The following is a 26,473-nucleotide window of genomic DNA, read 5'->3' on the forward strand; positions in this document are numbered from 1 at the left end:
CAATTAAATTATTTAATTTAATGATTTGATTTATTTAGGTGATGTTTTGCAGTGCTACCAGCAGAGGGCAGTGTGACACAACAACCAGGTCTGGCTGAAGGACTCTAGACCAGTGGTTCCCAACCTGTGGTCCCTGGGGGTGGTGCAGGTAGTCTGCAATTATTTAGAGATTGTAGTATTTTATTATTCAACATGACAGGATGGGTAACCAATGATATACAATGATTCTGCAAACCCAAAACAGACTGATTATTATGTATAGTATTTGACGTTACATTGAACTAATCACAGTAATCAGAGACCAACTCACATACACAGATAGACCCATACAGACAGACACACACACAGTATATACAAAGACACAGACACACACACACAGTATATACACACAAAACGCATTCCTTTTAATTGACATGTACTCCATGTATTTGACAGGGATACTGGACATCAATAAATCCTTCTGTAAATGTACCAGATTTTTCCACATAGACACACCCTATGTGTTTTAATCAAATCAACTATAGGTCTATGCACTGAGCTTGTCTGATGCTTTAAGCGCACTGTTCAATAAAATAATTAAGACACACAAATGCCTCAAGAGGGAGCCAGAGATCAAGATAATCAGAAGAAAAGCTGTCATCGAGGAGAAGGTTGTCTACTTTGAAGAATCTAAAATATATTTTGATTTGTTTAACACTTTTTCGGTTACTACATGATTCCATATGTGTTATTTCATAGTTTTGTCTTCACTAGTATTCTACAATGTAGAAAATAGCCAAAAATTTAGAAAAACTGACAAACTAAATAACTAACGTTTGACTGGGACTGTATATAATTAATATTTACAAGACATACAGTACCAATCAAAGTACTCTCTCTCTCCATCAGTGCTCTCCCTACTTTTAACCTACTTCTGTCATTTCTCAATCTCTTTTTACTGTTAAACACTCAGCCTTGAGTCTCTGTCTGTCCCAAATGGTACTCTATTCCCTGTGTAGTGCACTACATTAGACCAGGGCCCTATTCCCTATGTAGTGCACTACATTAGACCAGGGCCCATAGGGCTCTGTATAGGGAATAGGATGCCATTTGGTACAGCTTTGGCTGATCAGTAAAGGTCAAGGGTCATGATCAGGGGGTTACCATGGAGATAGAGGAATATGTTGAATTAAAACGGGACGGCCAAACCTACTACTGGAGAGATACTACTGGCCGTGCAGGCTTTTGCTCCGACCCTGCTCTAACACCTGATTCTACTAATCAGTCTAATCAGAACCTTGACTGGCAGAATGAGGTGTGTTAGAGCAAGGCTGAAGCAAAAGCCTGCAGACTCCTCTCTGTGAGGAGGGTTGGTATCACCAAGACCACTTAGGTTCATACCTCATCAACAAGCTTTCTGATTGGTTACCTCACATAGAGTTGAAGTCGGAGGTTTACATGCACCTTGGCCAAATACATTTAAACTTAAGCCATTTTGCCACAACTTTGGAAGTATGCTTGGGGTCATTGTCCATTTGGAAGACCCATTTTCGACCAAGCTTTAACTTCGTGATGTCTTGAGATGTTGCTTCAATATATCCACATAATTTTCCATCCTCATGATGCCATCTATTTTGTGAAGTGCACCAGTCCCTCCTGCAACAAAGCACCCCCCCGACATGATGCTGCCACCCCCGTGCTTCACGGTTGGGATGGTGTTCTTCGGCTTGCAAGCTTCCCCTTTTTTCCTACAAAAATAACGATGGTCTTTATGGCCAAACAGTTCTATTTTTGTTTCATCAGACCAGAGGACATTTCTCCAAAAAGTACGATCTTTGTCCCCATGTGCAGTTGCAAACCATAGTCTGGATTTTTTTATGGCGGTTTTGGAGTAGTGGCTTCTTCCTTGCTGAGCGGCCTTTCAGGTTATGTCGGTATAGGACTCGTTTTACTGTGGATATAGATACTTTTGTACCTGTTTCCTCCAGCATCTTCACAAGGTCCTTTGCTGTGGTTCTGGGATTGATTTGCACTTTTCGCACCAAAGTACGTTCATCTCTAGGAGACAGAATGCATCTCTTTCCTGAGCAGTATGACGGCTGCGTGGTCCCATGGTGTTTATAGTTGTGTACTATTGTTTGTACAGATGAATGTGGTACCTTCAGGCGTTTGGAAATTGCTCCCAAGGATGAACCAGACTTGTACCCCAACACTGTTACTATCCATTCTACCATTAGGATGGTACCCCAACACTGTTACTATCCATTCTACCATTAGGTTGGTACCCCAACACTGTTACTATCCATTCTACCATTAGGTTGGTACCCCAACACTGTTACTATCCATTCTACCATTAGGTTGGTACCCCAACACTGTTCCTATCCATTCTACTATTAGGATGGTACCCCAACACTGTTACTATCCATTCTACCATTAGGTTGGTACCCCAACACTGTTACTATCCATTCTACCATTAGGATGGTACCCCAACACTGTTACTATCCATTCTACCATTAGGTTGGGACCCCAACACTGTTGATCTGAAGCTGTGAACAAAGACAGTGGTCCAGCTCCCCAAGAAGGTTGATCATCCTGGAACACGACTCCGTTCCTTTTCTCAACACCATGTCGATGATGTCACGTGCCTTCTCTGCCCTCTCAGCGATCACCTTCACTGACTCCATTTCCTCCTGGTTGATGACTGTGTGTTGCAGGAGTCCGTCCAGCAGTCCATTCAGGACAGCTTTTGACACTTGTTTCACAAACTTTGTCCGTACAGAACGCAGCTGGTGCTCTGGAGAACCAGTCAGACTGCTCTCAGCCGGACCTCCTGCCCCCAACACAGCACCTGAGAGAGTCAGGTTACAAAATAACTACATTTGTACATTTTACATTTCAGTCATTTAGAAGCAGACTCCTAAAATAAAAGTACTGAGAAAACATTCTCTTTTACAATAATGACCTGAACATATCACATTCACATTTAGGACGGTTTCACAGACAAAGAAAAACAGACTGGGTCATTCAGAACCAGGCTAATCTACATCAAGTCCTAGAGGAGATGTCATTGGGGCATTCAGAACCAGGCTAATCTACATCAAGTCCTGGAGATGTCGTCATTGGGTCATTCAGAACCAGGCTAATCTACATCAAGTCCTAGAGGAGATGTCATTGGGGCATTCAGAACCAGGTTAATCTATATCAAGTCTTGGAGGAGATGTCATTGGGGCATTCAGAACCAGGCTAATCTACATCAAGTCCTGGAGATGTCGTCATTGGGTCATTTAGAACCAGACTAATCTACATCAAGTCCTGGAGGGAGGAGATGTCATTGGGTCATTCAGAACCAGACTAATCTACATCAAGTCCTGGAGGAGATGTCATTGGGTCATTCAGAACCAGGCTAATCTACATCAGGTCCTGGAGGAGATGTCATTGGGTCATTCAGAACCAGGCTAATCTACATCAAGTCCTGGAGGAGATGTCATTGGGTCATTCAGAACCAGACTAATCTACATCAAGTCCTGGAGGAGATGTCATTGTTCTTGAAGTCAGCCTTTTACTAATCTGCACTAGTCCAGGTCTTACAGTAAACCATGTTGACTGGCCCTCATGCCATTGGTTTGTACAGTGCATTCAGAAAGTATTCAGACCCCTTGACTTTTTCCACATTTTCTTACGTTACAGCCTTATTCTAAAATTGATTAAATAAATGTTTTCCCTCATCAATCTACACACGACACCGCATACTGGCAAAGTGAAAACAGATTTTTGCAAATGTTTACAAATTTATTAAAAATAAACAGAACCTTATTTACATAACTATTCAGACTCTTTGCTATGAGACTCGAAATTGAGTTCAGGTGCATCCTGTTTCCATTGATCATTCTTGAGATGTTTCTACAACTTGATTGGGGTCCACCTGTGGTAAACTCAATTGATTGGACATGATTTGGAAAGGCACACACCTGTCTATATAAGGTCCCATAATTGACAGTGCATGTCAGAGCAAAAACCAAACCATGATGTTGAAGATATTGTCTGTAGAGGTCCGAGACAGGATTATGTCGAGGCCCAGATCTGGGGAAGGGTACCGAAAAATTTCTGCAGCATTGAAGGTCCCCAAGAACAGTGGCCTCCATCATTCTGAAATGGAAGGAGTTTGGAACCACCAAGACTCTTCCTAGAGCTGGCTGCACGGCCAAACTGAGCAATCAGAGGAAAAGGGCCTTGGTCAGGGAGGTGACCAAGAACCCAATGGTCACTCTGACAGAGCTCCAGAGTTCCTCTGTGGAGATGGGAGAACCTTCCAGAAAGACAACCATCTCTGCAGCACTCCACCAAACAGGCCTTTATGGTAGTGGCCTGACGGAAGCCACTCCTCAGTAAAAAGCACATGACAGCCTGAATGGAGTTTGCCAAAAGGCACCTAAAGGACTCTCAGACCATGTGAAACAAAATTCTCTGGTATGATGAAACCAAGATTGAACTCTTTGGCCTGAATGCCAAGCGTCACATCTGGAGGAAACCTGGCACCATCCCTACGGTGAAGCATGGTGGTGGCAGCATCATGCCGTGGGGATGTTTTTCAGGGACTGGGAGACTAGTCAGGATCGAGGCAAAGATGAACGGTCCTTTAGGGTGGACTGCAATCAGTAGTTCTCTCATTTGTTCCTGTTTAGGTTCTATAGCTTTTATTCTGGAGTACTCTTCTTTACCAATCATGCTCTTTGACAACAGATAATCTGCTATTGGCATTGGGTTTGTGGCTCCCTGAACGATTTTGTCCCAGTGTGTCTTCAGAATCTCCTCAGCAGGCATGCCAGGGAATGTTAATGCTGAAAGGGGGTCAATTAAATGAATATGTCTTTAGGGTTAACAGCAGCTGTTTCTACATCTTGCAGTCTCTCCAGTTAACTTTCCTCTGATATTAATTAATTAATTTATTGTAGTCAATTCAAAATAAAGTCAGTCAATAAAAAAAATTAAACACTTTTGAAATGAATACTTTTTCTTATTAGGTTTATTAACAAGAAGTCATTGGAAATAGATGCCCCTTTTCCAGTTATTGAATTGGAATTTCACTTTACTTCCTGAATTGACGGATTTATTTGGAATTGACGCCTACCCTGGCTGACACGATTGTCTATTCTACATAACATACAGAGCCGTGCAAAAATATTCACACCCCTTTTCTCTATTGTGTTACATAGTGGGATTAAAATGGATTTAATTTAATGTTTTGTCAACAATCTACTGAAAATACTCTGTAATGTCAAAGTGGACCTGTCCACCATACATACATCATCTGGAAGGTCCCTCAGTCAAGTATCGCATTTCAAGCACAGATTCAACTATATACAAAGACCAGGGATCTTTTTGAAACCCTCTTAAAGAAGGGCAGTGATTGGTAGATGGGTAACAATAACAAATCAGACATTGAATATCTCTTTAAGTGTGGTCAAGTTAATAATGATGCTGTGGATTACATATTAAACCACATAGACACAACGATACAGTCGTCCTTCTGAACTGAGCTGCAGAAGAGGAAGGAAACTGCTTAGTGATGTCACCAGGACATTGGTGAATTTAAAACAGTTACAGACTTCAAATGTCTGTGATGGGAGAAAACTGAGGATGGATCAACAACATTGTAGTGACTCCACAATAACGACTAAAACGACTGAGTGAAAAGAAGAATACAAATATATGCAACAATGTACTAAAGTAATACTGCATAACAAAACGTCTACAAAGGAAGACGCTTTTTGGTCTAAATGCAAAATCTTATGTTTGGGGCAAATCCAACACAACACATCACTGAGTAACTGCCTCCTTATTTTCAAGCATGGTGGTGGCTGCATCATGGTATGGGTATGCTTGACATCGGCAAACACTGGGGAGTTTTTCAGGATAAAAAGAAACGGAACAGAGCTAAGAACAAACAAACTCCTAGAGGAAAACCTGCTTCAGTCTGCTTTACACCAGACACTGGGAGAGGAATTCACCTTTCAGCAGGACAATAACCTACAACACAAAGCCAAATCTACACTGGAGTTGCTTACCAAGAAGACAGTGAATGTTCCTAAGTGGCCGAGTTAAAATTAAATCTGCTTGAAAATCTATGGCAAGACTTGAAAATGGCTGTCTAGCCATGATCCCCAACATTTTGAAAGAGCTTGAAGAATTATGAAAATAATAATGGGCTAATATTGTACAATCCAGGTGTGCAAAGCTCTTAGAGACTTACCCAAGATGCACAGTTGTAATGGCTGCCAAGGTGATTTACCAATCACCCCGCTGAACATGACTCATGAAGACCTTCATCACCCCGCTGAACATGACTCATGACGCTAACATGTATTGATTCAGGGAGATGAATACTTATGGAACAACTATATTTTAGGAATTTAATTTATATCAATCTAAAATAAATATATATATTATTCCATTTTGACATTACTGAGTATTTTGTGTAGACTTGACAAGAAATTCCAATGAAATCCTTTTTAATCCCACTTTGTAACACAATGAAATGTGATGCAGATACTTTTGCAAGGCTCTGTATTTCTGTCTGAATGTTCTATATCATTACACCCCACTGAACATGACTCCCTTCATCACCCCACTGAAAATGACTCATGAAGACCTTCATCACCCCGCTGAACACGACTCATGAAGACCTTTATCACCCCACTGAACACGACTCATGAAGACCTTCATCACCCCACTGAACATGACTCATGAAGACCTTCATCACCCCACTGAACATTACTCATGAAGACCTTCATCACCCCACTGAACACGACTCATGACGACCTTCATCACCCCACTGAACACAACTCATGAAGACCTTCATCACCCCACTGAACACGACTCATGAAGACCTTCATCACCCCACTGAACACGACTCATGAAGACCTTCATCACCCCACTGAACACGACTCATGAAGACCTTCATCACCCCACTGAACACGACTCATGAAGACCTTCATCACCCCACTGAACACGACTCATGAAGACCTGCATCACCCCACTGAACACGACTCATGAAGACCTTCATCACCCCACTGAACACGACTCATGAAGACCTTCATCACCCCACTGAACACGACTCATGAAGACCTTCATCACCCCACTGAACATGACTCATGAAGACCTTCATCACCCCACTGAACACGACTCATGAAGACATTCATCACCCCACTGAACACGACTCATGAAGACCTTCATCACCCCACTGAACACGACTCATGAAGACCTGCATCACCCCACTGAACACGACTCATGAAGACCTTCATCACCCCACTGAACATGACTCATGACGCCCTTCAACACCCCACTGAACATGACTCATGACGCCCTTCAACACCCCACTGAACATGACTCATGAAGACCTTCATCAGTGTTCTTCATCACAACTTGAAGAGACGTTATCTCTGTAACCTCGTCCACAAAAACAAACTTACCTGTTGGATGATAGTCTTTGCTGTACACATCTGAAAAACAAACAAGAGAAAATATCATAAAACATGTTAATAGCATCTGTTAGAAAAGGACATTTATGATCGACATACTGTTCATGTGTAGTATTTCTTACCTTTTGATACCACTGATTTCCATACTGTCCTCTCATCATCCCCGATTAACTCCATCTCAATGTCAACCCCTGTGTTTCCCATAATCATCTGACAACAGCTTGGTGTGGTGTCTGCAGGTAACAGCTGAATCTTCTGTAGGAGGCCATATGGTGCAACGATTGAGACAACAGACAGAGAGAGAAAGAGTGAAATAGAATGATATTCCTGTTATTCATATACAATATGACAGATTCATGTCCTCAGCCTGATAAAACTGCACCTCTGGATAGATGGAAGTGGAGTGGGGATTCTTGAGCGCAAACCAACTGTTCAGCTTTAAGGACCCGTTTGGACTTGGCAGGAGAAATTCTGAATATCCTTGGGATACCTGATTTTTCTCCCGTTCCTGAACAGCCTACAAAATGAGCAATGTAGTAGTCAGTCAGAACAATGTAGTCTCATAATTCACACAACATGCAGCTCACTGAGCAATCCGTTTTTGTCAACACAATCGTTATTGATTTACTATCCCTATTTTACCAGGATATTATTTTAAAGGTGTACCAGGTAAGTTGACTGAGAAGAGATTCTCTTTTACAGCAACGACCTGGGGAAGAGTTACAGGGCATAAGAGAGGGGGAAAATGAGCCAATTGGAAGCTGAGGATGATTAGGTTGCCATGATGGTATGAGGGTCAGATTGGGAGTTTAGCCAGGACACCGGGTGAACACCCCTACTCTTACAATAAGTGCCATGGGATCTTTAGTGACCACAGAGAGTCAGGACACCTGTTTAACGTCCCATGTGAAAGACAGCACGCTAATACAGGGCAATGTCCCCTTCACTGCCCCGGGGCAATGTCCCCTTCACTGCCCCGGGGCTATGTCCCCTTCACTGCCCCGGGGCTATGTCCCCTTCACTGCCCCGGGGCTATGTCCCCTTCACTGCCCCGGGGCTATGTCCCCTTCACTGCCCCGGGGCTATGTCCCCTTCACTGCCCCGGGGCAATGTCCCCTTCACTGCCCCGGGGCTATGTCCCCTTCACAGCCCCGGGGCAATGGGATCTCCTTCGCCCAGAGAGAAGTGTGCCGTCTACTGGCTCTTCAAATGAATGAGACAGAAATAGATTTCTCACAGAGCTGCATGTTGTCTTTGTAATCTAGAGATTTTCAACAAACTATCAGCTTTCCTTCAGTAAGTTTCTACATACTGTTGTCACTTCAATGATAGTGCCTCACCTCTTTCTGACTGGAGTTTCTGAGGAGCAGGTACAGCCTTGAAATTACTGTTGACCTTTTTACTGCCATATAGAGGACCACGTCACAGTGGACATCTACGTTCCATGAAAAGATATAGCTCAGTATAACAGAGATAGCTGAGAACTTGGGATGGAGAACCTTAGCATGGAATCTGGTGACCTCATGCACTTCCTCTAAAGACACTCCATGTTCCTCTACATGAAGAATCTTCATCTCATTCCTCAGGGAAGGGTTGGTCCCTGAACAACACAATACAAAGGAGACAGAAAGACAAATATTGCATCATTCATCCAACTAAAACACAAAGAATATGCAGTACCAGATCACAGTAAACTCAAACTCCCAGAATAGTTCATTCATTAATTCAGGAAGTGAAACAAAGTTACATGGAAATGTCTTTCTGAATACTATTTCTATATGGTTTTACCTAAACAGACACAGTGTGGCAGATGAACTTCCTCCAGTTCACCTAACTCCATAGTGATGTCCAGCAATGGACCACCTTGTGTGTACTGCATGTCTTTCAGAAGTTGACTGTAGGGATCCCAGTTCCTGAAGTGATACTTCAGAATGACATCTCTCTCACACAGCCAGCGGAGCCCAGACACTGTGCACTCATAACTCCCTTTGGGTGTCCTGTGCCTGAGGGCAACAACAAGATATGGTAGAGAGGGTCAATGGTCAAATGGAGAGGTTGGATTAGAAGACTATTCCCAAAGGTAATGGGGAAATACACTAGCAGGTGGAATGAAATGTTAAAAGTAGTTATTTTACCTGAACATTGTCACTCCCTGGACAGTGGAAGTCAAGGGTTCAATCTGAAGCCAGTGTGTGGAGTCCTGAACAAGGACAAGCATGTCAGTAATACATATGGGGCCTGTTTCCTGGACACAGATTGAGTCTAGTGCTCGACTAAAAAGCATGCTCAATGGAAGTTTCAATAGAAAGTTCTTTAAGGTCCAGGACTAGGCTTAATCTGTGTCCGGGAAACTGGCCCATAAAATAAACAGTCATTTATCTAATGTATTTATTCAATGTTACATGGAATGCTGGTGATATATTGATTACACTGTTTAATGAACAAAGGTGACAACAGCTAAAATCCTGCATGCCTACAAGCAGAACACAGGACTGTCTCTATCCCAGTATGAATGGTTGGTCACTACACACCTGGCTTTGAGACTGTGTTTATATTACTAAAGCAGAACACAGGACTGTCTCTATCCCAGTATGAATGGTTGGTCACTACACACCTGGCTTTGAGACTGTGTTTATATTACTAAAGCAGAACACAGGACTGTCTCTATCCCAGTATGAACGGTTGGTCAGTACAGACCTGGCGTTGAGACTGTGCCTGACTCCTGCAGGTATGTAAAAGTAAGAATTGACATTATGACTTACCTCAACATGGTCACAAGTCTTACAGCTCTGAGGAATCACTGAAGTCAAAAGTAGTTGTTATTTAAAAAGGACAATCTCATGTAATAATGAATGAATAATTATTAAATAGACTTGTAATATAAATGAATATAACTAAGCAACAGTCTCTGAATGTACACTCATTAACATACCATAATCTGACATTAGTGTTATAATAATTAATGTTTGTGGAAGCAGGAAACAACATCGTTCTGGTCCATGTTTTGTAGATGTTGGGGTCTGATTTCTGGTAGATCCTAGGATGAGAGCTTAGAGGTAGAGTCAGCTAAATGATGATGCACGAGCAGCACCACAGATATTGTGATGAGCAAGATGCCTGACTTCTCTCTCACACAGTATCTGCCCATGTGCAAGAGTTCTCTTCACTCTCTTACAGAGTGGTAGCCACGGGACTAAAACAGAGAAGTTTAGCCTTGCGTTCCAACGTTCTTAGTTGTTGTGGAAATTGACCCACTATGTTGTTTACTTTGTGCATCTACGTCAGAATCGCTGACTCTACCTTTAAGTTTGTTTTGACCAAATAGATCATGATTGTGTTCCTTTCCTGGGACTCAAGTATAATGAACTCTTTCATCGTATTTCGGTTTGAAAACAATTATCAGTTAACACTCACTTTTCTCAGGTCCAGACTTGATCCAACACTCTCCACCATGGTCTCTGGTGTTCTCAGGTCCAGGCTTTATCCAACACTCTCCACCATGGTCTCTGGTGTTCTCAGGTCCAGGCTTGATACAACTCTCTCCACCATGGTCTCTGGTGTTCTCAGGTCCAGGCTTGATCCAACTCTCTCCACCATGGTCTCTGGTGTTCTCAGGTCCAGGCTTGATCCAACTCTCTCCACCATGGTCTCTGGTGTCCTCAGGTCCAGGCTTGACACAACACTCTCCATCATGGTCTCTGGTGTTGGTAAAGCAGAAGGATAGACTGTGATTAAACTAAATACAACTTATAAAGGCTTGGTATAGCATACATTACGGTCTTCATAAGCAATACAAAGTGTGTATAAAGGGTGACAGAACAGCTTCCTGTATAGGGTGCATTGCCTAAATGTGACATAACCCACTATGTCACCTTCCATAAAGCCAATACTGATGGTGACATTACAGGTGACATTGTTTATCTTGATGAAAGCCCCTAGAGATGTGAAGTCACCAGGTATCATGAGTTACATTCCCCCCTAGAGATGTGAAGTCACCAGGTATCATGAGTTACATTCCCCCCTAGAGATGTGAAGTCACCAGGTATCATGAGTTACATTCCCCCCTAGAGATGTGAAGTCACCAGGTATCATGAGTTACACACCCCCCTAGAGATGTGAAGTCACCAGGTATCATGAGTTACATTCCCCCCTAGAGATGTGAAGTCACCAGGTATCATGAGTTACATTCCCCCCTAGAGATGTGAAGTCACCAGGTATCATGAGTTACACACACTCTTCCCCCTCAATACACTGCACTGCGCTTGTGACACAAAATTGAGACCTACACGTGAGTGAGACTGACATTACAGTGAGGCTGTCCTATTCAACAGGTTCTGATGTCCTCTAGTGGTTAGAGTGAGACTGACTCTAAAATAACACATTAAAACACACCACTACTAATCTAACTGTCTGTAGGTCCAACAGAACACATTAAAACACACCACTAATCTAACTGTCTGTAGGTCCAACAGAACACATTAAAACACACTACTAATCTAACTGTCTGTAGGTCCAACAGAACACATTAAAACACACCACTACTACTAATCTAACTGTCTGTAGGTCCAACAGAACACATTAAAACACACCACTACTACTAATCTAACTGTCTGTAGGTCCAACAGAACACATTAAAACACACCACTACTACTAATCTAACTGTCTGTAGGTCCAACAGAACACATTAAAACACACCACTACTACTAATCTAACTGTCTGTAGGTCCAACAGAACACATTAAAACACACCACTACTACTAATCTAACTGTCTGTAGGTCCAACAGAACACATTAAAACACACCACTACTACTAATCTAACTGTCTGTAGGTCCAACAGAACACATTAAAACACACCACTAATCTAACTGTCTGTAGGTCCAACAGAACACATTAAAACACACCACTACAACTAATCTAACTGTCTGTAGGTCCAACAGAACACATTAAAACACACCACTACTACTAATCTAACTGTCTGTAGGTCCAACAGAACACATTAAAACACACCACTACTACTAATCTAACTGTCTGTAGGTCCAACAGAACACATTAAAACACACCACTACTACTAATCTAACTGTCTGTAGGTCCAACAGAACCCATTAAAACACACCACTACTACTAATCTAACTGTCTGTAGGTCCAACAGAACACATTAAAACACACCACTACGACTAATCTAACTGTCTATAGGTCCAACAGAACACATTAAAACACACCACTACTAATGTAATTATATCAATGGTTCCAGAGGAAAACAAATGATGAAACATTGCTATGACTCACCTCTGAATGTGTTGGTCATCTATCTGACACAGGGTCACTGAGGAGGAGTAAACCTTAAACCCAGGATAGAGGGGTTCAGTGAATGTGGTGTGTTCTGTGTAAAGGTGTGTCAGTGTACCAGAGGAGGACACACTATAGAAGGTCAAAGTACCAGCTGGCCAGTCCAGATACACTCCAACTCTGTTAGAATCAGGACGAGGGATGGATCTCCTACTGACTCCAGCATGGAAAAATGTAGAACCACTATAAGAGCAGACTAAACACCAGGACTCCCTATTGGATCCAATCCTACTGTCATCCTCATCTCCCTTCCTCTTCAGTCCTTCGTACACCACACCAATGTAAGCCATGCCACAATCCCTCTCCACCTCCCAGTAATAACGACATCCAGATAAGCCTTCTCTGCAGAGAACTTGGGGATGATAGTCAAATCTGTCTGGATGGTCTTCATAATGCTGCTCCTCTTTCACCCATGTCACCTTCCTGTTCCCCTCAGACAGTACCAGGTTTGGGTTTGCTGTATTTGGGTCCAGGGTGAGATGACAGGCATCTGTAGACAAAAGGAGAGTTTAATGAAACCACATCTTCACATACAATGTTGTTTTGTAGGAACAGAACAAGTATTGATTAGTTACTACGTTACTATCGTTCTGAATATGCAGTTAATTAGGATTAAAGAGACTTACATTTCCTCAGCCCTGATTTCAGCCAGCACTCTCCACCATGATCCACACTGTAGGAGAAACAGGTTATTGACTGACAAAGACCTAATAAAGCAGTCAACATTTAAACCATATTGTTGTGGTCTGGTGCACTATCCAAGTTCATTACTAGAGACATACAGGTATTATATCCTACCTACTGCATACAGAATGGAGTACAATTCATTACTAGAGACATACAGGTATTCTATCCTACCTACTGCATACAGAACGGAGTACAATTCATTACTAGAGACATACAGGTATTCTATCCTACCTACTGCATACAGAACGGAGTACAATTCATTACTAGAGACATACAGGTATTCTATCCTACCTACTGCATACAGAACAGAGTACAATTCATTACTAGAGACATACAGGTATTCTATCCTACCTACTGCATACAGAACGGAGTACAATTCATTACTAGAGACATACAGGTATTCTATCCTACCTACTGCATACAGAACGGAGTACAATTCCAACAGGATATCAGAGATGAAGAAGAGTATTCATGTGGTGATGATGTATGCTGTGTTGGAGTGCTCAGCCTGCTGAGTAAACTTCCCCTTAGTTCTACCATCATGTCCTCATGTTACTGACCCTACTACACTACATATGACACAACCGCTGCTCACACTATATTAGGACATCTATTCTGACTTACTTCAGCTTCATCAGTTTATATGTGGGATCCACCAGAGCAGCTGAAAGCAGTCCCCCTGCAGAGTCTCCTGGGTGATTGTAGCTCAGGTCCAGCTCTTTCAGGTGGGAGGGGTTTGACCTCAGAGCTGAAGACAGAGCAGCACAGCCCTCCTCTGTGACCAGACAGCCAGACAGCCTACAGAGACACACAACAGCTGTCTAGGTTGGTATACTGGTGTCAATCATCTTGTAGGACACCAATACATTTTGTCCATGACACAAACATTGTCATGAAACATCAGATTTTCAGAGTATTTGTTTTACTAAACTCAGCACTGACCTGACTGAAACAGCTGTACTTACCCCAGTGTGTGTAGTTTACAGTCTGGATCCTCCAGTCCAGCAGACAGCAGTGTAACTCAGCTCAGTACAGACCTGACTGAAACAGCTGTACTTACCCCAGTGTGTGTAGTTTACAGTCTGGATCCTCCAGTCCAGCAGACAGCAGTGTAACTCAGCTCAGTACCGACCTGACTGAAACAGCTGTACTTACCCCAGTGTGTGTAGTTTACAGTCTGGATCCTCCAGTCCAGCAGACTGCAGTGTAACTCAGCTCAGTACCGACCTGACTGAAACAGCTGTACTTACCCCAGTGTGTGTAGTTTACAGTCTGGATCCTCCAGTCCAGCAGACTGCAGTGTAACTCAGCTCAGTACCGACCTGACTGAAACAGCTGTACTTACCCCAGTGTGTGTAGTTTATAGTCTGGATCCTCCAGTCCAGCAGACAGCAGTGTAACTCAGCTCAGTACAGACCTGACTGAAACAGCTGTACTTACCCCAGTGTGTGTAGTTTACAGTCTGGATCCTCCAGTCCAGCAGACAGCAGTGTAACTCAGCTCAGTACCGACCTGACTGAAACAGCTGTACTTACCCCAGTGTGTGTAGTTTACAGTCTGGATCCTCCAGTCCAGCAGACAGCAGTGTAACTCCTGAGTCCTGCAGGTCATTGTTTCTCAGCTCCAGTTGTTTCAGTTGTGAGTTGGGTGAACTCAGGACTGAGGCCAGATCTGAACAGCAACCCTCTGTCAGACCACACTGACCTAAACTAGAGGACAGAGGAGCACATGATTAACACATGTTTAAAACATCCACATAATAACTCATACTGAAGATATTTAACTCACACTAGTGTCTGTATGTTGCAGAGTGGACTGGTTAGTCCAACACAGAGCAGCTCCACTCCTCTGTCTCCCAGGTCATTATAGCTGAGGTCCAGTTCTCTCAGGGGGGAGTTTGGTGTCTGCAGAGCTGAGGCCAGAGTCTCACAGGATTTATATGTGAGTTCACAGCCATCCAGTCTGGAGAGAGGATATAATCTGTTAGATATACAAATCCTTCATTATAATGATACTGTAAACATCAACTCAATAACAGAACTTACAGTGCTCTCTTGCAGGTTTTCACGACCGGCAGCAACCTCTGATAACCTTCCTCTGATGTGTTGTATGTCTTCAGGTCAAACTCCTCCAGCACCTCCTCTGACATCAGTAACAGGTAGGCCAGGGCTGAACATTGGTCAGGTTTTAGTATTGTTTCTGAAAGAGTTCCTGATCGAAGCGAGGTCTGCATGTCTTCAACTAGAGAGTTGGAACCAAGTTCATTCAGACAGTGGAACAAGTTGATGATCCTTTCTGGTGAGGATTCCTCCTCGAGCTTGTCTGAAAGGTACTCAACTGTGCTCTCAACTGTTTCCTCATTGGTCTGTGTTGTACTTCCTGTCTGTGTCAGAAGGCCTCGTAACAGATTCTGATTGGACTCCAGTGAGAGACCCAGAAGGAAGCGGAGGAACAGGTCCAGGTGTCCATTCTTACTCTTCAAGGCCTGGTCCACTGCGCTCTTGTGTAAGTCAGACAACTGGATTGACTCCTTCTCTTCATCATCACTAGTGGGGGAGAAAACATTTCCCCACTTGTCTTTATCACTAGTGGGGGAGAAAACATTTCCCCACTTGTCTTTATCACTAGTGGGGGAGAAAACATTTCCCCACTTGTCTTTATCACTAGTGGGGGAGAAAACATTTCCCCACTTGTCTTTATCACTAGTGGGGGAGAAAACATTTCCCCACTTGTCTTCATCACTAGTGGGGGAGAAAACATTTTCCTTCTTGTTTTCAACGTGATAGTAATCATAATCTTCATCATCACTAGTGACTGCTTTTCTGATTGACTCCTCTTCATCATCACTAGTGACTGCTTTTCTGATTGACTCCTCTTCATCATCACTAGTGACTGCTTTTCTGATTGACTCCTCTTCATCATCACTAGTGACTGCCTTTCTGATTGACTCCTCTTCATCATCACTAGTGACTGCTTTTCTGATTGATTCCTCTTCATCATCACTAGTGACTGCCTTTCTGATTGACTCCTCTTCATCATCACTAGTGACTGCTTTTCTGATTGACTCCTCTTCATCATCACTAGTGACTGCCTTTCTGATTGACTCCTCTTCATCATCACTAGTGACTGCTTTTCTGATTGACTCCTCTTCATCATCACTAGTGACTGCCTTTCTGATTGACTCCTCTTCATCATCACTAGTGACTGCTTTTCTGATTGACTCCTCTTCATCATCACTAGTGACTGCTTTTCTGATTGACTCCTCTTCATCATCACTAGTGACTGCCTTTCTGATTGACTCCTCTTCATCATCACTAGTGACTGCTTTTCTGATTGACTCCTCTTCATCATCACTAGTGACTGCCTTTCTGATTGACTCCTCTTCATCATCACTAGTGACTGCTTTTCTGATTGACTCCTCTTCATCATCACTAGTGACTGCCTTTCTGATTGACTCCTCTTCATCATCACTAGTGACTGCTTTTCTGATTGACTCCTCTTCATCATCACTAGTGACTGCCTTTCTGATTGACTCCTCTTCATCATCACTAGTGACTGCCTTTCTGATTGACTCCTCTTCATCATCACTAGTGACTGCCTTTCTGATTGACTCCTCTTCATCATCACTAGTGACTGCTTTTATGATTGACTCCTTCACTTCATCATCATAACTAGTGACTGCTTTGGGGGAGAAAACATTTTCCTTCTTGTCCAGACATGATTCTAAAGCATGCACTGCTGCTAGAAACTCCTGAATGCTCAGATGCACAAAGCTGTAGACCTTCTCTTGGTCCAGCCCAGATTCTTCTTTAAAGAACTCTGTACACAATGCTGAGTACTCTGATGCCTCTGTGACTTCAAGGCCACATTCTCTCAGGTCCTCCTCATAGAAGATCAGGTTGCCCTTCTGCAGCTGTTGGAAAGCCAGCTTTGCCAGTTTCAGGATCATCTCTTTGTCTGACTGAGACAGTTCCTTTGGGTTTGTCTCTGTGCCTTTGTTGTACTTCCTGTTCTTCACAATGATTTGGATGAGTATGAAGTGTGAGTACATCTGGGTCAGAGTTTTGGGGACTTCATCCTTCCATGCCTCTTTCAGTATCATCTCAAGGACAGTGGCTGATATCCAACAGAAGACTGGCATGTGGCACATGATGTGGAGGCTCCTAGATGTCTTCATGTGTTTGATGATATCATTGGCCAGATTCTGATCTGGGATCTTCTTCCTGAAGTACTCCTCCTTCTGTGGATCATTGAACCCTCGTACCTCTGTCACCCGGTTAATACAATCAGGAGGGATCTGATTGGCTGCTGCAGGTCGTGTGGTTATCCAGAGATGAGCAGAGGGAAGCAGATTCCCCTTGATGAGGTTTGTCAGCAGCACGTCCACTGAGGTTGGGTTCGTGACATCACAGCACTTCTCCTTGTTTTTGAAGTCTAGAGGAAGTCGACACTCATCCAGACCATCAAAAATGAAAACAGTTTTGGTTTCACCATCTTCAATGCTGTCAATCTCTTTCAGCTCTGAGAAGTAGTGGGAAAGAAGTTGCATCAGACTGTATTGATCCTTTTTCTGGTTCAGATCACGGAAAGGAAGAGGAAACAATAAATGAACGTCCTGATTTGCTTTTCCCTCTGCCCAGTCAAGGATGACCTTCTGCACAGAGACTGTTTTTCCAATGCCAGCGATTCCTTTTGTCAGCACAGTTCTGATAGGTTTGTCTTGTCCAGGTAAAGGCTTGAAGATGTCGTTGCATTTGATTGGTGTCTCTTGTGTGGTTTGTTTCTTGGATGCCATCTCTATCTGTCTCACCTCATGTTCATTATTGAGCCCTCCACTTCCACCCTCTGTGATGTAGAGCTCTGTGTAGATGTCCTTGAACAGACTTTGGTTTCCATGGTGTCCAATTCCTTCAGATATATGTTGATACTTGTGTTTCAGTTTAGCCTTAATGTCTTGTTGGACTGTCAGCAGAGTTTGACCTGTTGGAAAACAATGAGAGTTGAGACTCATAAGTTTATGTGTGTGCATGCATGTGTGTGTGCATGCATGTGTGTGTGCATGCATGTGTGTGTGTGCGTGTGTGTGTGTGTGTGTGTGTGTGTGTGTGTGTGTGTGTGTGTGTGTGTGTGTGTGTGTGTGTGTGTGTGTGTGTGTGTGTGTGTGTGTGTGTGTGTGTGTGTGTGTGTGTGTGTGTGTGTGTGAACCCTTCTTTGTAATATTGTATGAAACACAGTCTTACTTCTTCTGTCCAGAAGGTTGTGTGTGATCTTTAATGCATCCTCACTGTCCAAACTCTCCACTTCCTTATTGTCATCTGGTAATGGTTCCTGGCTGAAAGTAGGTGGATTACCCATTGACTGATTACTCTTCATTGATAGCAGGCTGGGTGTAGGTGACTCTGCTCTGGGCTTCTGGACACTGAACAAAACAGGGAGACAGATCACCTCATCAATCTCATCAATACCTCATCTACTTCATTTTAACAACTGTATAGTGGAACTTCTAGAAGTCCTGATGTTTATTTAAAAAACTACAGTCTGCAATTGGTAAATCCAGAAAATCACATTGTATGATTTTTAAGTAATTAATTTGCATTTTATTGCATGACATAAGTATCTGAAAACCTACCAAACAGTAAGAATTCCAGCTCTCACAGACCTGTTAGTTTTTCTTTAAGAAGCCCTCCTGTTCTCCCCTCATTACCTGTATTAACCGCACCTGTTTGAACTCATTACCTGTATAAAAGACACCTGTCCACACACTCAATCAAACAGACTCCAACCTCTCCACAATGGCCAAGACCAGAGAGCTCTGTAAGGACATCAGGGATAAAATTGTAGACCTGCACAAAGCTGGGATGGGCTACAGGACAATAGGCAAGCAGCTTGGTGAGAAGGCAACAACTGTTGGGGCAATTATTAGAAAATGTAAGTAGTTCAAGATGACGGTCAATCACCCTTGGTCTGGGGCTCCATGCAAGATCTCACCTCGTGGGGCATCAATGATCATGAGGAAGGTGAGGGATCAGCCCAGAACTACACGGCAGGACCTGGTCAATGACCTGAGGAGAGCTGGGACCACAGTCTCAAAGAAAACCATTAGTAACACACTACGCCGTCATGGATTAAAATCCTGCAGCGCATGCAAGGTCCCCCTGCTCAAGCCAGTGCATGTCCAGGCCCGTCTGAAGTTTGCCAATGACCATCTGGATGATCCAGAGGAGGAATGGGAGAAGGTCATGTGGTCTGATGAGACAAAAATAGAGCTTTTTGGTCTAAACTCCACTCGCCGTGTTTGGAAGAAGAAGAAGGATGAGTACAACCCCAAGAACACCATCCCAACCGTGAAGCATAGAGGTGGAAACATAATTATTTGGGGATGCTTTTCTGCAAAGGGGACAGAACGACTGCACCGTATTGAGGGGAGGATGGATGGGGCCATGTATCGCGAGATCTTGGCCAATAACCTCCTTCCCTCAGTAAGAGCATTGAAGATGGGTCGTGGCTTGGTCAAACCATCAGTAGAGTTCAAAATGCCATGGAACCACATTTACTTGAAGATGTTATTTATTACAGGGGAATTTAACCACATTTACTTATATATTTTTATTTGCTACAGGGGAATTTAACCACATTTACTTGTAGATTTATTTGGTAAAGGGAAATTAACAACAACAGTTATTTTGATGTGCACTATGTCATCACACACAGCTTTTTAATCTGCAACAAGTCAATTTGATGGAACCACATCCCTGGTGGGAAAATATGCATATTCTTCTTTTACTGATTTTAGAATATTGACATTAAAACGTGTCGCCAGTTGGATAGACACTTAGCTTGTGTCACCAGTTGGATAGACACCTAGCTTGTGTTACCAGTTGGATAGACACCTAGCTTGTGTTACCAGTTGGATAGACACCTAGCTTGTGTTACCAGTTGGACAGAAACCTAGCTTGTGTTACCAGTTGGATAGACGCCTAGCGTGTGTTACCAGTTGGATAGACACCTAGCTTGTGTCACCAGTTGGATAGACACCTAGCTTGTGTTACCAGTTGGACAGAAACCTAGCTTGTGTTACCAGTTGGATAGAAACCTAGCTTGTGTTACCAGTCGGATAGACACCTAGCTTGTGTTACCAGTCGGATAGACACCTAGCTTGTGTTACCAGTCGGATAGACACCTAGCTTGTGTTACCAGTTGGACAGAAACCTAGCTTGTGTTACCAGTTGGATAGACGCCTAGCGTGTGTTACCAGTTGGATAGACACCTAGCTTGTGTCACCAGTTGGATAGACACCTAGCTTGTGTTACCTGTTGGATAGAAACCTAGCTTGTGTTACCAGTTGGATAGACACCTAGCTTGTGTTACCAGTTGGATAGACACCTAGCTTGTGTTACCAGTTGGATAGACACCTAGCTTGTGTTACCAGTTGGATAGACACCTAGCTTGTGTTACCAGTTGGACAGAAACCTAGCTTGTGTTACCAGTTGGATAGAAACCTAGCCTGTGTTACCAGTTGGATAGACACCTAGCTTGTGTTACCAGTTGGATAGAAACCTAGCCTGTGTTACCAGTTGGATAGAAACCTAGCCTGTGTTACCAGTTGGATAGAAACCTAGCCTGTGTCACCAGTTGGTCCTAGGATTTTTAACTTAAAGATATAGGCCTACATGTTATGTAATTTGGAAACACTTCTCTTAAAATTTGTTGTATATCTTTAAAATAACTATATGTACAATTTATCGCTTACCTCTTAGAACTGGTGTTTTGAGGCAGACTCTTTTTAGAGGGTGTGGCCCCCTCCTCTCGGTCAGAATACTTCCTCTTAGAGGCAGTGCCTCTCTTCTCGCTCTCCCCAGAGAGACTCATTTCAGAGGCAGTGGTCCCCTCCTATCTCTCCCCACAGAGACTCATCAGCTATCTGGATTTGGGTGAATGAGAAATGGGGAGGCTAAGGACAAGTTGCTATGGGGAGGGGTGCAGGGCTGTGGACTGGGGTTGGGGTTGGGGTAGCCAGGTGGAAAGCATGGCCAGCCGTAGAAAAATGCTTATTGAAATTCTCAATTATCACAGATTTATCGGTGGTGACAGTGTTTCCTAGCTTCAGTGCTGTGGACAGCTGGGAGGAGGTGCTCTTATTCTCCATGGACTTCAGTGTCCCAGAACTTTTTGGAGTTTGTGCTACAGGATGCAAATTTCTGTTTGAAAAAGCTAGCCTTTGCTTTCCTAACTGCCTGTGTATATTGGTTCCTAACTTCCCTGAAAAGTTGCATATCGCGGGGGCTATTCGATGCTAATGCAGTGCACCTACAGGATGTTTTTGTGCTGGTCAAGGGCAGTCAGGTCTGGAGTAAACCAAGGGCTATCTGTTCCTGGTTCTACATTTTTTTTAATGGGGCATGCTTATTTAAGATGGTGAGGAAGGCACTTTTAAAGAATAACCAGGCATCCTCTACTGACGGAATGAGATCAATGTCCTTCCAGGATACCCGGGCCAGGTCGATTAGAAAGGCTTATGATGAACGAGACGTGGTGTGATCATAACAACATACAGAAACTCAAGTCCTTCTGTTCACCTGACTTAGAATTCCTCACAATCAAATGCCGACTGCATTATCTACCTAGAAAATTCTCTTCGATTAAATTCACAGCCGCAAATATCCCCCCAAGCAGACACATCGATGGCCCTGAACAAACTTTATTTGACTCAATGTAAACTGGAAACCACATATCCTGAGGCTGCATTTATTGTAGCTGGGGATTTTAACAAGGCTAATCTGAAAACAAGGCTCGCTAAATTCTGTCAGCATATTGATTGCGCTACCAGGGCTGGCAAAACCCTGGATCATTGTTATTCTAACTTCTGCGACGCATATAAGGGCCTCCCCCGCTCTCCTTTCGGAAAAGCTGACCACGACTCCATTTTGTTGCTAGACAGAAACTAAAACAGGAAGCGCCCGCGCTCAGGTCTGTTCAACGCTGGTCCGACCAATCGGATTCCACGCTTCAAGATTGCTTCGATCACGTGGACTGGGATATGTTCCGCATTGCGGCGAACAACAACATTGACGAATACGCTGATTCTGTGAGTGAGTTTATGAGCAAGTGTATCGGTGATGTCATACCCACAGCAACTATTAAAACATTCCCAAACCAGAAACCGTGGATTGATGGCAGCATTCGCGAGAAACTGAAAGTGAGAACCACTGCTTTTAATCAGGGCAAGGTGACCGGAAACATGACCGAATACAAACAGTGTAGTTATTCCCTCCGCAACGCAATCAAACAAGCTAAGCGTCAGTATAGAGACAAAGTAGAGTCGCAATTCAACAGCTCAGACACGAGAGGTATGTGGCAGGGTCTACAGCCAATCACGGATTACAAAAAGAAAACCAGCCCCGTCGCGGACCAGGATGTCTTGCTCCCAGACAGACTAAATAACTTTTTTGCTCGCTTTGAGGACAATACAGTGCCACTCACACAGCACGCTACCAAAACCTCCTTCACTGCAGCCGACGTGAGCAAAACATTTAAACGTGTCAACCCTCGCAAGGCTGCAGGCCCAGACGGCATCCCCAGCCGCATCCTCAGAGCATGTGCAGACCAGCTGGCTGGTGTGTTTACGGACATATTCAATCAATTCTTATCCAAGTCTGCTGTCCCCACATGCTTCAAGAGGGCTACCATTGTTCCTGTTCCCAAGAAAGGTAAGGTAACTGAGCTAAACGACTACCGCCCCGTAGCACTCACTTCCGTCATCATGATGTGCTTTGAGAGACTAGTCAAGGACTATATCACCTCCACCCTAGACCCACTCCAATTTGATTACCGCCCCAATAGGTCCACAGATGACGCAATCGCACTGCACTAACCTATCTGGACAAGAGAAATACCTATGTGAGAATGCTGTTCATCGACTACAGCTCAGCATTTAACACCATAGTACCCTCCAAATTCGTCAGGGAACAGGGAGTACAGGAGAGGGCTGAGAACGCACCTTTTGTGGGGTCCCAGTGTTGAGGATCAGCGGGGTGGAGATTTTGTTACCTACCCTCACCACCTGGGGGCGACCCTGGGTCTCGACCCCGCCCTGTGCAACTGGGTCCTGGACTTCCTGACGGGCCGCCCCCAGGTGGTGAGGGTAGGTAACAAAATCTCCACCTCGCTGATCCTCAACACTGGGACCCCACAAGGGTGCGTTCTCAGCCCTCTCCTGTACTCCCTGTTCATCCACGACTGCGTGGCCATGCACGCCTCCAACTCAATCATCAAGTTTGCAGACGACACTACAGTGGTAGGCTTGATTACCAACAACGACGAGGCGGCCTACAGGGAGGAGGTGAGGGCCCTCGGAGTATGGTGTCAGAAAAATAGCCTCACACTCAACGTCAACAAAACAAAGGAGATGATCGTGGACTTCAGGAAACAGCAGAGGGAGCACCCCCCTATCCACATCGACGGGACAGTAGTGGAGAGGGTAGAAAGTTAAGTTCCTCGGCGTACACATCACGGACAAACTGAAATGGTCCAACCACACAGACAGCGTGGTGAAGAAGGCGCAGCAGCGCCTCTTCAACCTCAGGAGGCTGAAGAAATTTGTCTTGTCACCAAAAACACTCACAAACCTTTACAGATGCACAATCGAGAGCATCCTGTCGGGCTGTATCAACGCCTGGTACGGCAACTGCTCCGCCCACAACCGTAAGGCTCTCCAGAGGGTAGTGAGGTCTGCACAACGCATCACCGGGGGAAAACTACCTGCCCTCCAGGACACCTACAGCACCCGATGTCACAGGAAGGCCATATAGATCATCAAGGACAACAACCACCCAAGCCACTGCCTGTTCACCCCGCTATCATCCAGAAGGCGAGGTCAGTACAGGTGCATCAAAGCGGGGACCGAGAGACTGAAAAACAGCTTCTATCTCTAGGCCATCAGACTGTTAAACAGCCATCACTAACATTGAGTGGCTGCTGCCAACATACTGACTCAACTCCAGCCACTTTAATAATGGAAAAATTGATGTAATAAATGTATCACTAGCCACTTTAAACAATGCCACTTCCTATAATGTTTACATACCCTACATTACTCATCTCATATGTACATACTGTACTCTATACCACTTCCTATAATGTTTACATACCCTACATTACTCATCTCATATGTATATACTGTACTCTATACCATCCACTGCATCTTGCCTATGCCGTTCTATACCATCACTCATTCATATGTTTTTTTTAATGTACATATTGTTATTCATTCCTTTACACTTGTGCGTATTAGGTAATTGTTGTGAAAATGTTAGGCTAGATTACTCGTTGCATATTACTGCATTGTCGGAACTAGAAGCACAAGCATTTCGCTACACTCGCATTAACATCTGCTAACCATGTGTATGTGACAAATAAAATTTGATTTGATCGCTGAGATCGTGGTTGAAGACAGCAGAGGTGTATTTGGAGGGCAGATTGGTTAGGATGATATCTATGAGGGTGCCCGTGTTTACGGATTTGGGGTTGTACCTGGTAGGTTCATTGATAATTTGTGTGAGATTGAGGGCATCAAATTTAGATTGTAGGATGGCCGGGGTGTTAAACATGTCCCGGTTTGGTCACCTAACAGCACGAGCTCTGAAGATAGATGGGGGGATATCAATTCACATATGGTGTCCAGGGCACAGCTGGGGGCAGGAGGTGGTCTATAGCAAGCGGCAACAGTGAGAGGCTTGTTTCTGGAAAGGTGGATTTTTAAAAGTAGAAGCTCAAATTGTTTGGTCACAGACCTGGATAGTTTGACAGAACTCTGCCGGCTAACTCCGCCCCCTTTGGCAGTTCTATTTTGTTGGAAAATAGTTAGGGACGGAAACTTCAGGCTTGGCTGAGTTGTGATTACGGAGAACGCACGATTCTCGGCCTTCGCCTCTCCGGAGTCCGTACGGGAGATGCAGCGACGAGGCAAGACTAACTACCAATTGGATGCCACGAAATGGGGAGGAAAAAATGGGTGCATTTTTTTTTTTTTTTTTTATAAATTATAATCACGATCATGTGCAGTCAATCGCTCATATAATATAACATTGACTAGGCTCATAAAAATGAATCAGCACCAATGTAAGGAAGCCTAAAAATATCACTATTAAAAGTTGAAATCAGTAATGTAATAATATAAGAATTCTGCGGATCTTACCCCCTAAATCACCTTTCTCTGCGATGGCCTAACTACTCCAATACACGTTTCTACATAACATTGTAAAAGAAAGCTACAAACCTCTGAAACATTTTTTCTTCGACCGATGGTGTCCATTTATTCATCTACTTCCTTATAAATGTACTTCCTGTTTCAACACAGTGGGCGGGTTCAACACGTATAAGTTTATATTATATATCCATATTTATGTCATGTAAAGTCTCCATACACTTCATGTAAGTATTCAGCCCATATAATATGTGTAATATTCATATGTGTAAACATACTGAATTATAATTGGATGCATTTTACCGCTGTGCTATGATTGGTTAAGACCACCCAGATGGTTAGGTCATGGTCAGTTGATCATGGTTGGAGATACGTGAACATGCCAGTTGTAGCTAGCTAATAAAGAGCTACGTTAGGAAATATCCTGTAGTACTGCATTTTATTATTTTGTACAAAGCGTGCAAAACAAGACAATATCCATTTCTGGTAAAAGTGGATTTATATTTTATTTCGGGATTTGATTGAGTGATGTTTTGCAGTGCTACCAGGAGAGGGCAGTGTGACACAACAACCAGGTTCGGCAGAAGGACGATAGACGGTCATATCTGTGTTGTTATGGTAACATGATAGGATGGGTAACCAACGATATACAATGATTCTGCAAACCCCCCAAAAATATTGATTATAATATATAGCATATGAAGTTAAAAATATACTATTTATAATGTGAAGTTACAGTGAACTAATCACACACACACACACGCACGCACGCACGCACGCA

The 26,473-nt window shown here is 43.6% G+C and overlaps 1 protein-coding gene across 1 annotated transcript; it reads right to left on the reverse strand.

The window, feature by feature from the left end:
• Positions 1 to 383: 383 nt before the first annotated feature.
• Positions 384 to 25,918, reverse strand: LOC129842600 (uncharacterized). Its single transcript, XM_055911229.1, has 20 exons — positions 25,765 to 25,918; positions 21,241 to 21,411; positions 18,731 to 18,909; positions 15,536 to 18,470; positions 15,279 to 15,452; positions 15,026 to 15,199; positions 14,760 to 14,784; positions 14,456 to 14,505; positions 14,115 to 14,288; positions 13,430 to 13,476; positions 12,744 to 13,293; positions 10,872 to 11,155; positions 10,220 to 10,257; positions 9,593 to 9,657; positions 9,246 to 9,460; positions 8,798 to 9,057; positions 7,840 to 7,974; positions 7,580 to 7,712; positions 7,449 to 7,478; positions 384 to 2,827 (listed from the first exon to the last, which is right to left on the reverse strand). Exons 2-20 carry the CDS (start codon positions 21,357 to 21,359, stop codon positions 2,493 to 2,495), a joined length of 5,922 nt encoding a protein of 1,973 aa, XP_055767204.1. The 5' UTR covers positions 21,360 to 21,411; positions 25,765 to 25,918; the 3' UTR covers positions 384 to 2,492.
• Between the last annotated feature and the right edge of the window lie 555 nt (positions 25,919 to 26,473).

This window comes from Salvelinus fontinalis, unplaced genomic scaffold (genome assembly GCF_029448725.1).
Source record: "Salvelinus fontinalis isolate EN_2023a unplaced genomic scaffold, ASM2944872v1 scaffold_0056, whole genome shotgun sequence".
NCBI lineage: Eukaryota > Metazoa > Chordata > Actinopteri > Salmoniformes > Salmonidae > Salvelinus > Salvelinus fontinalis.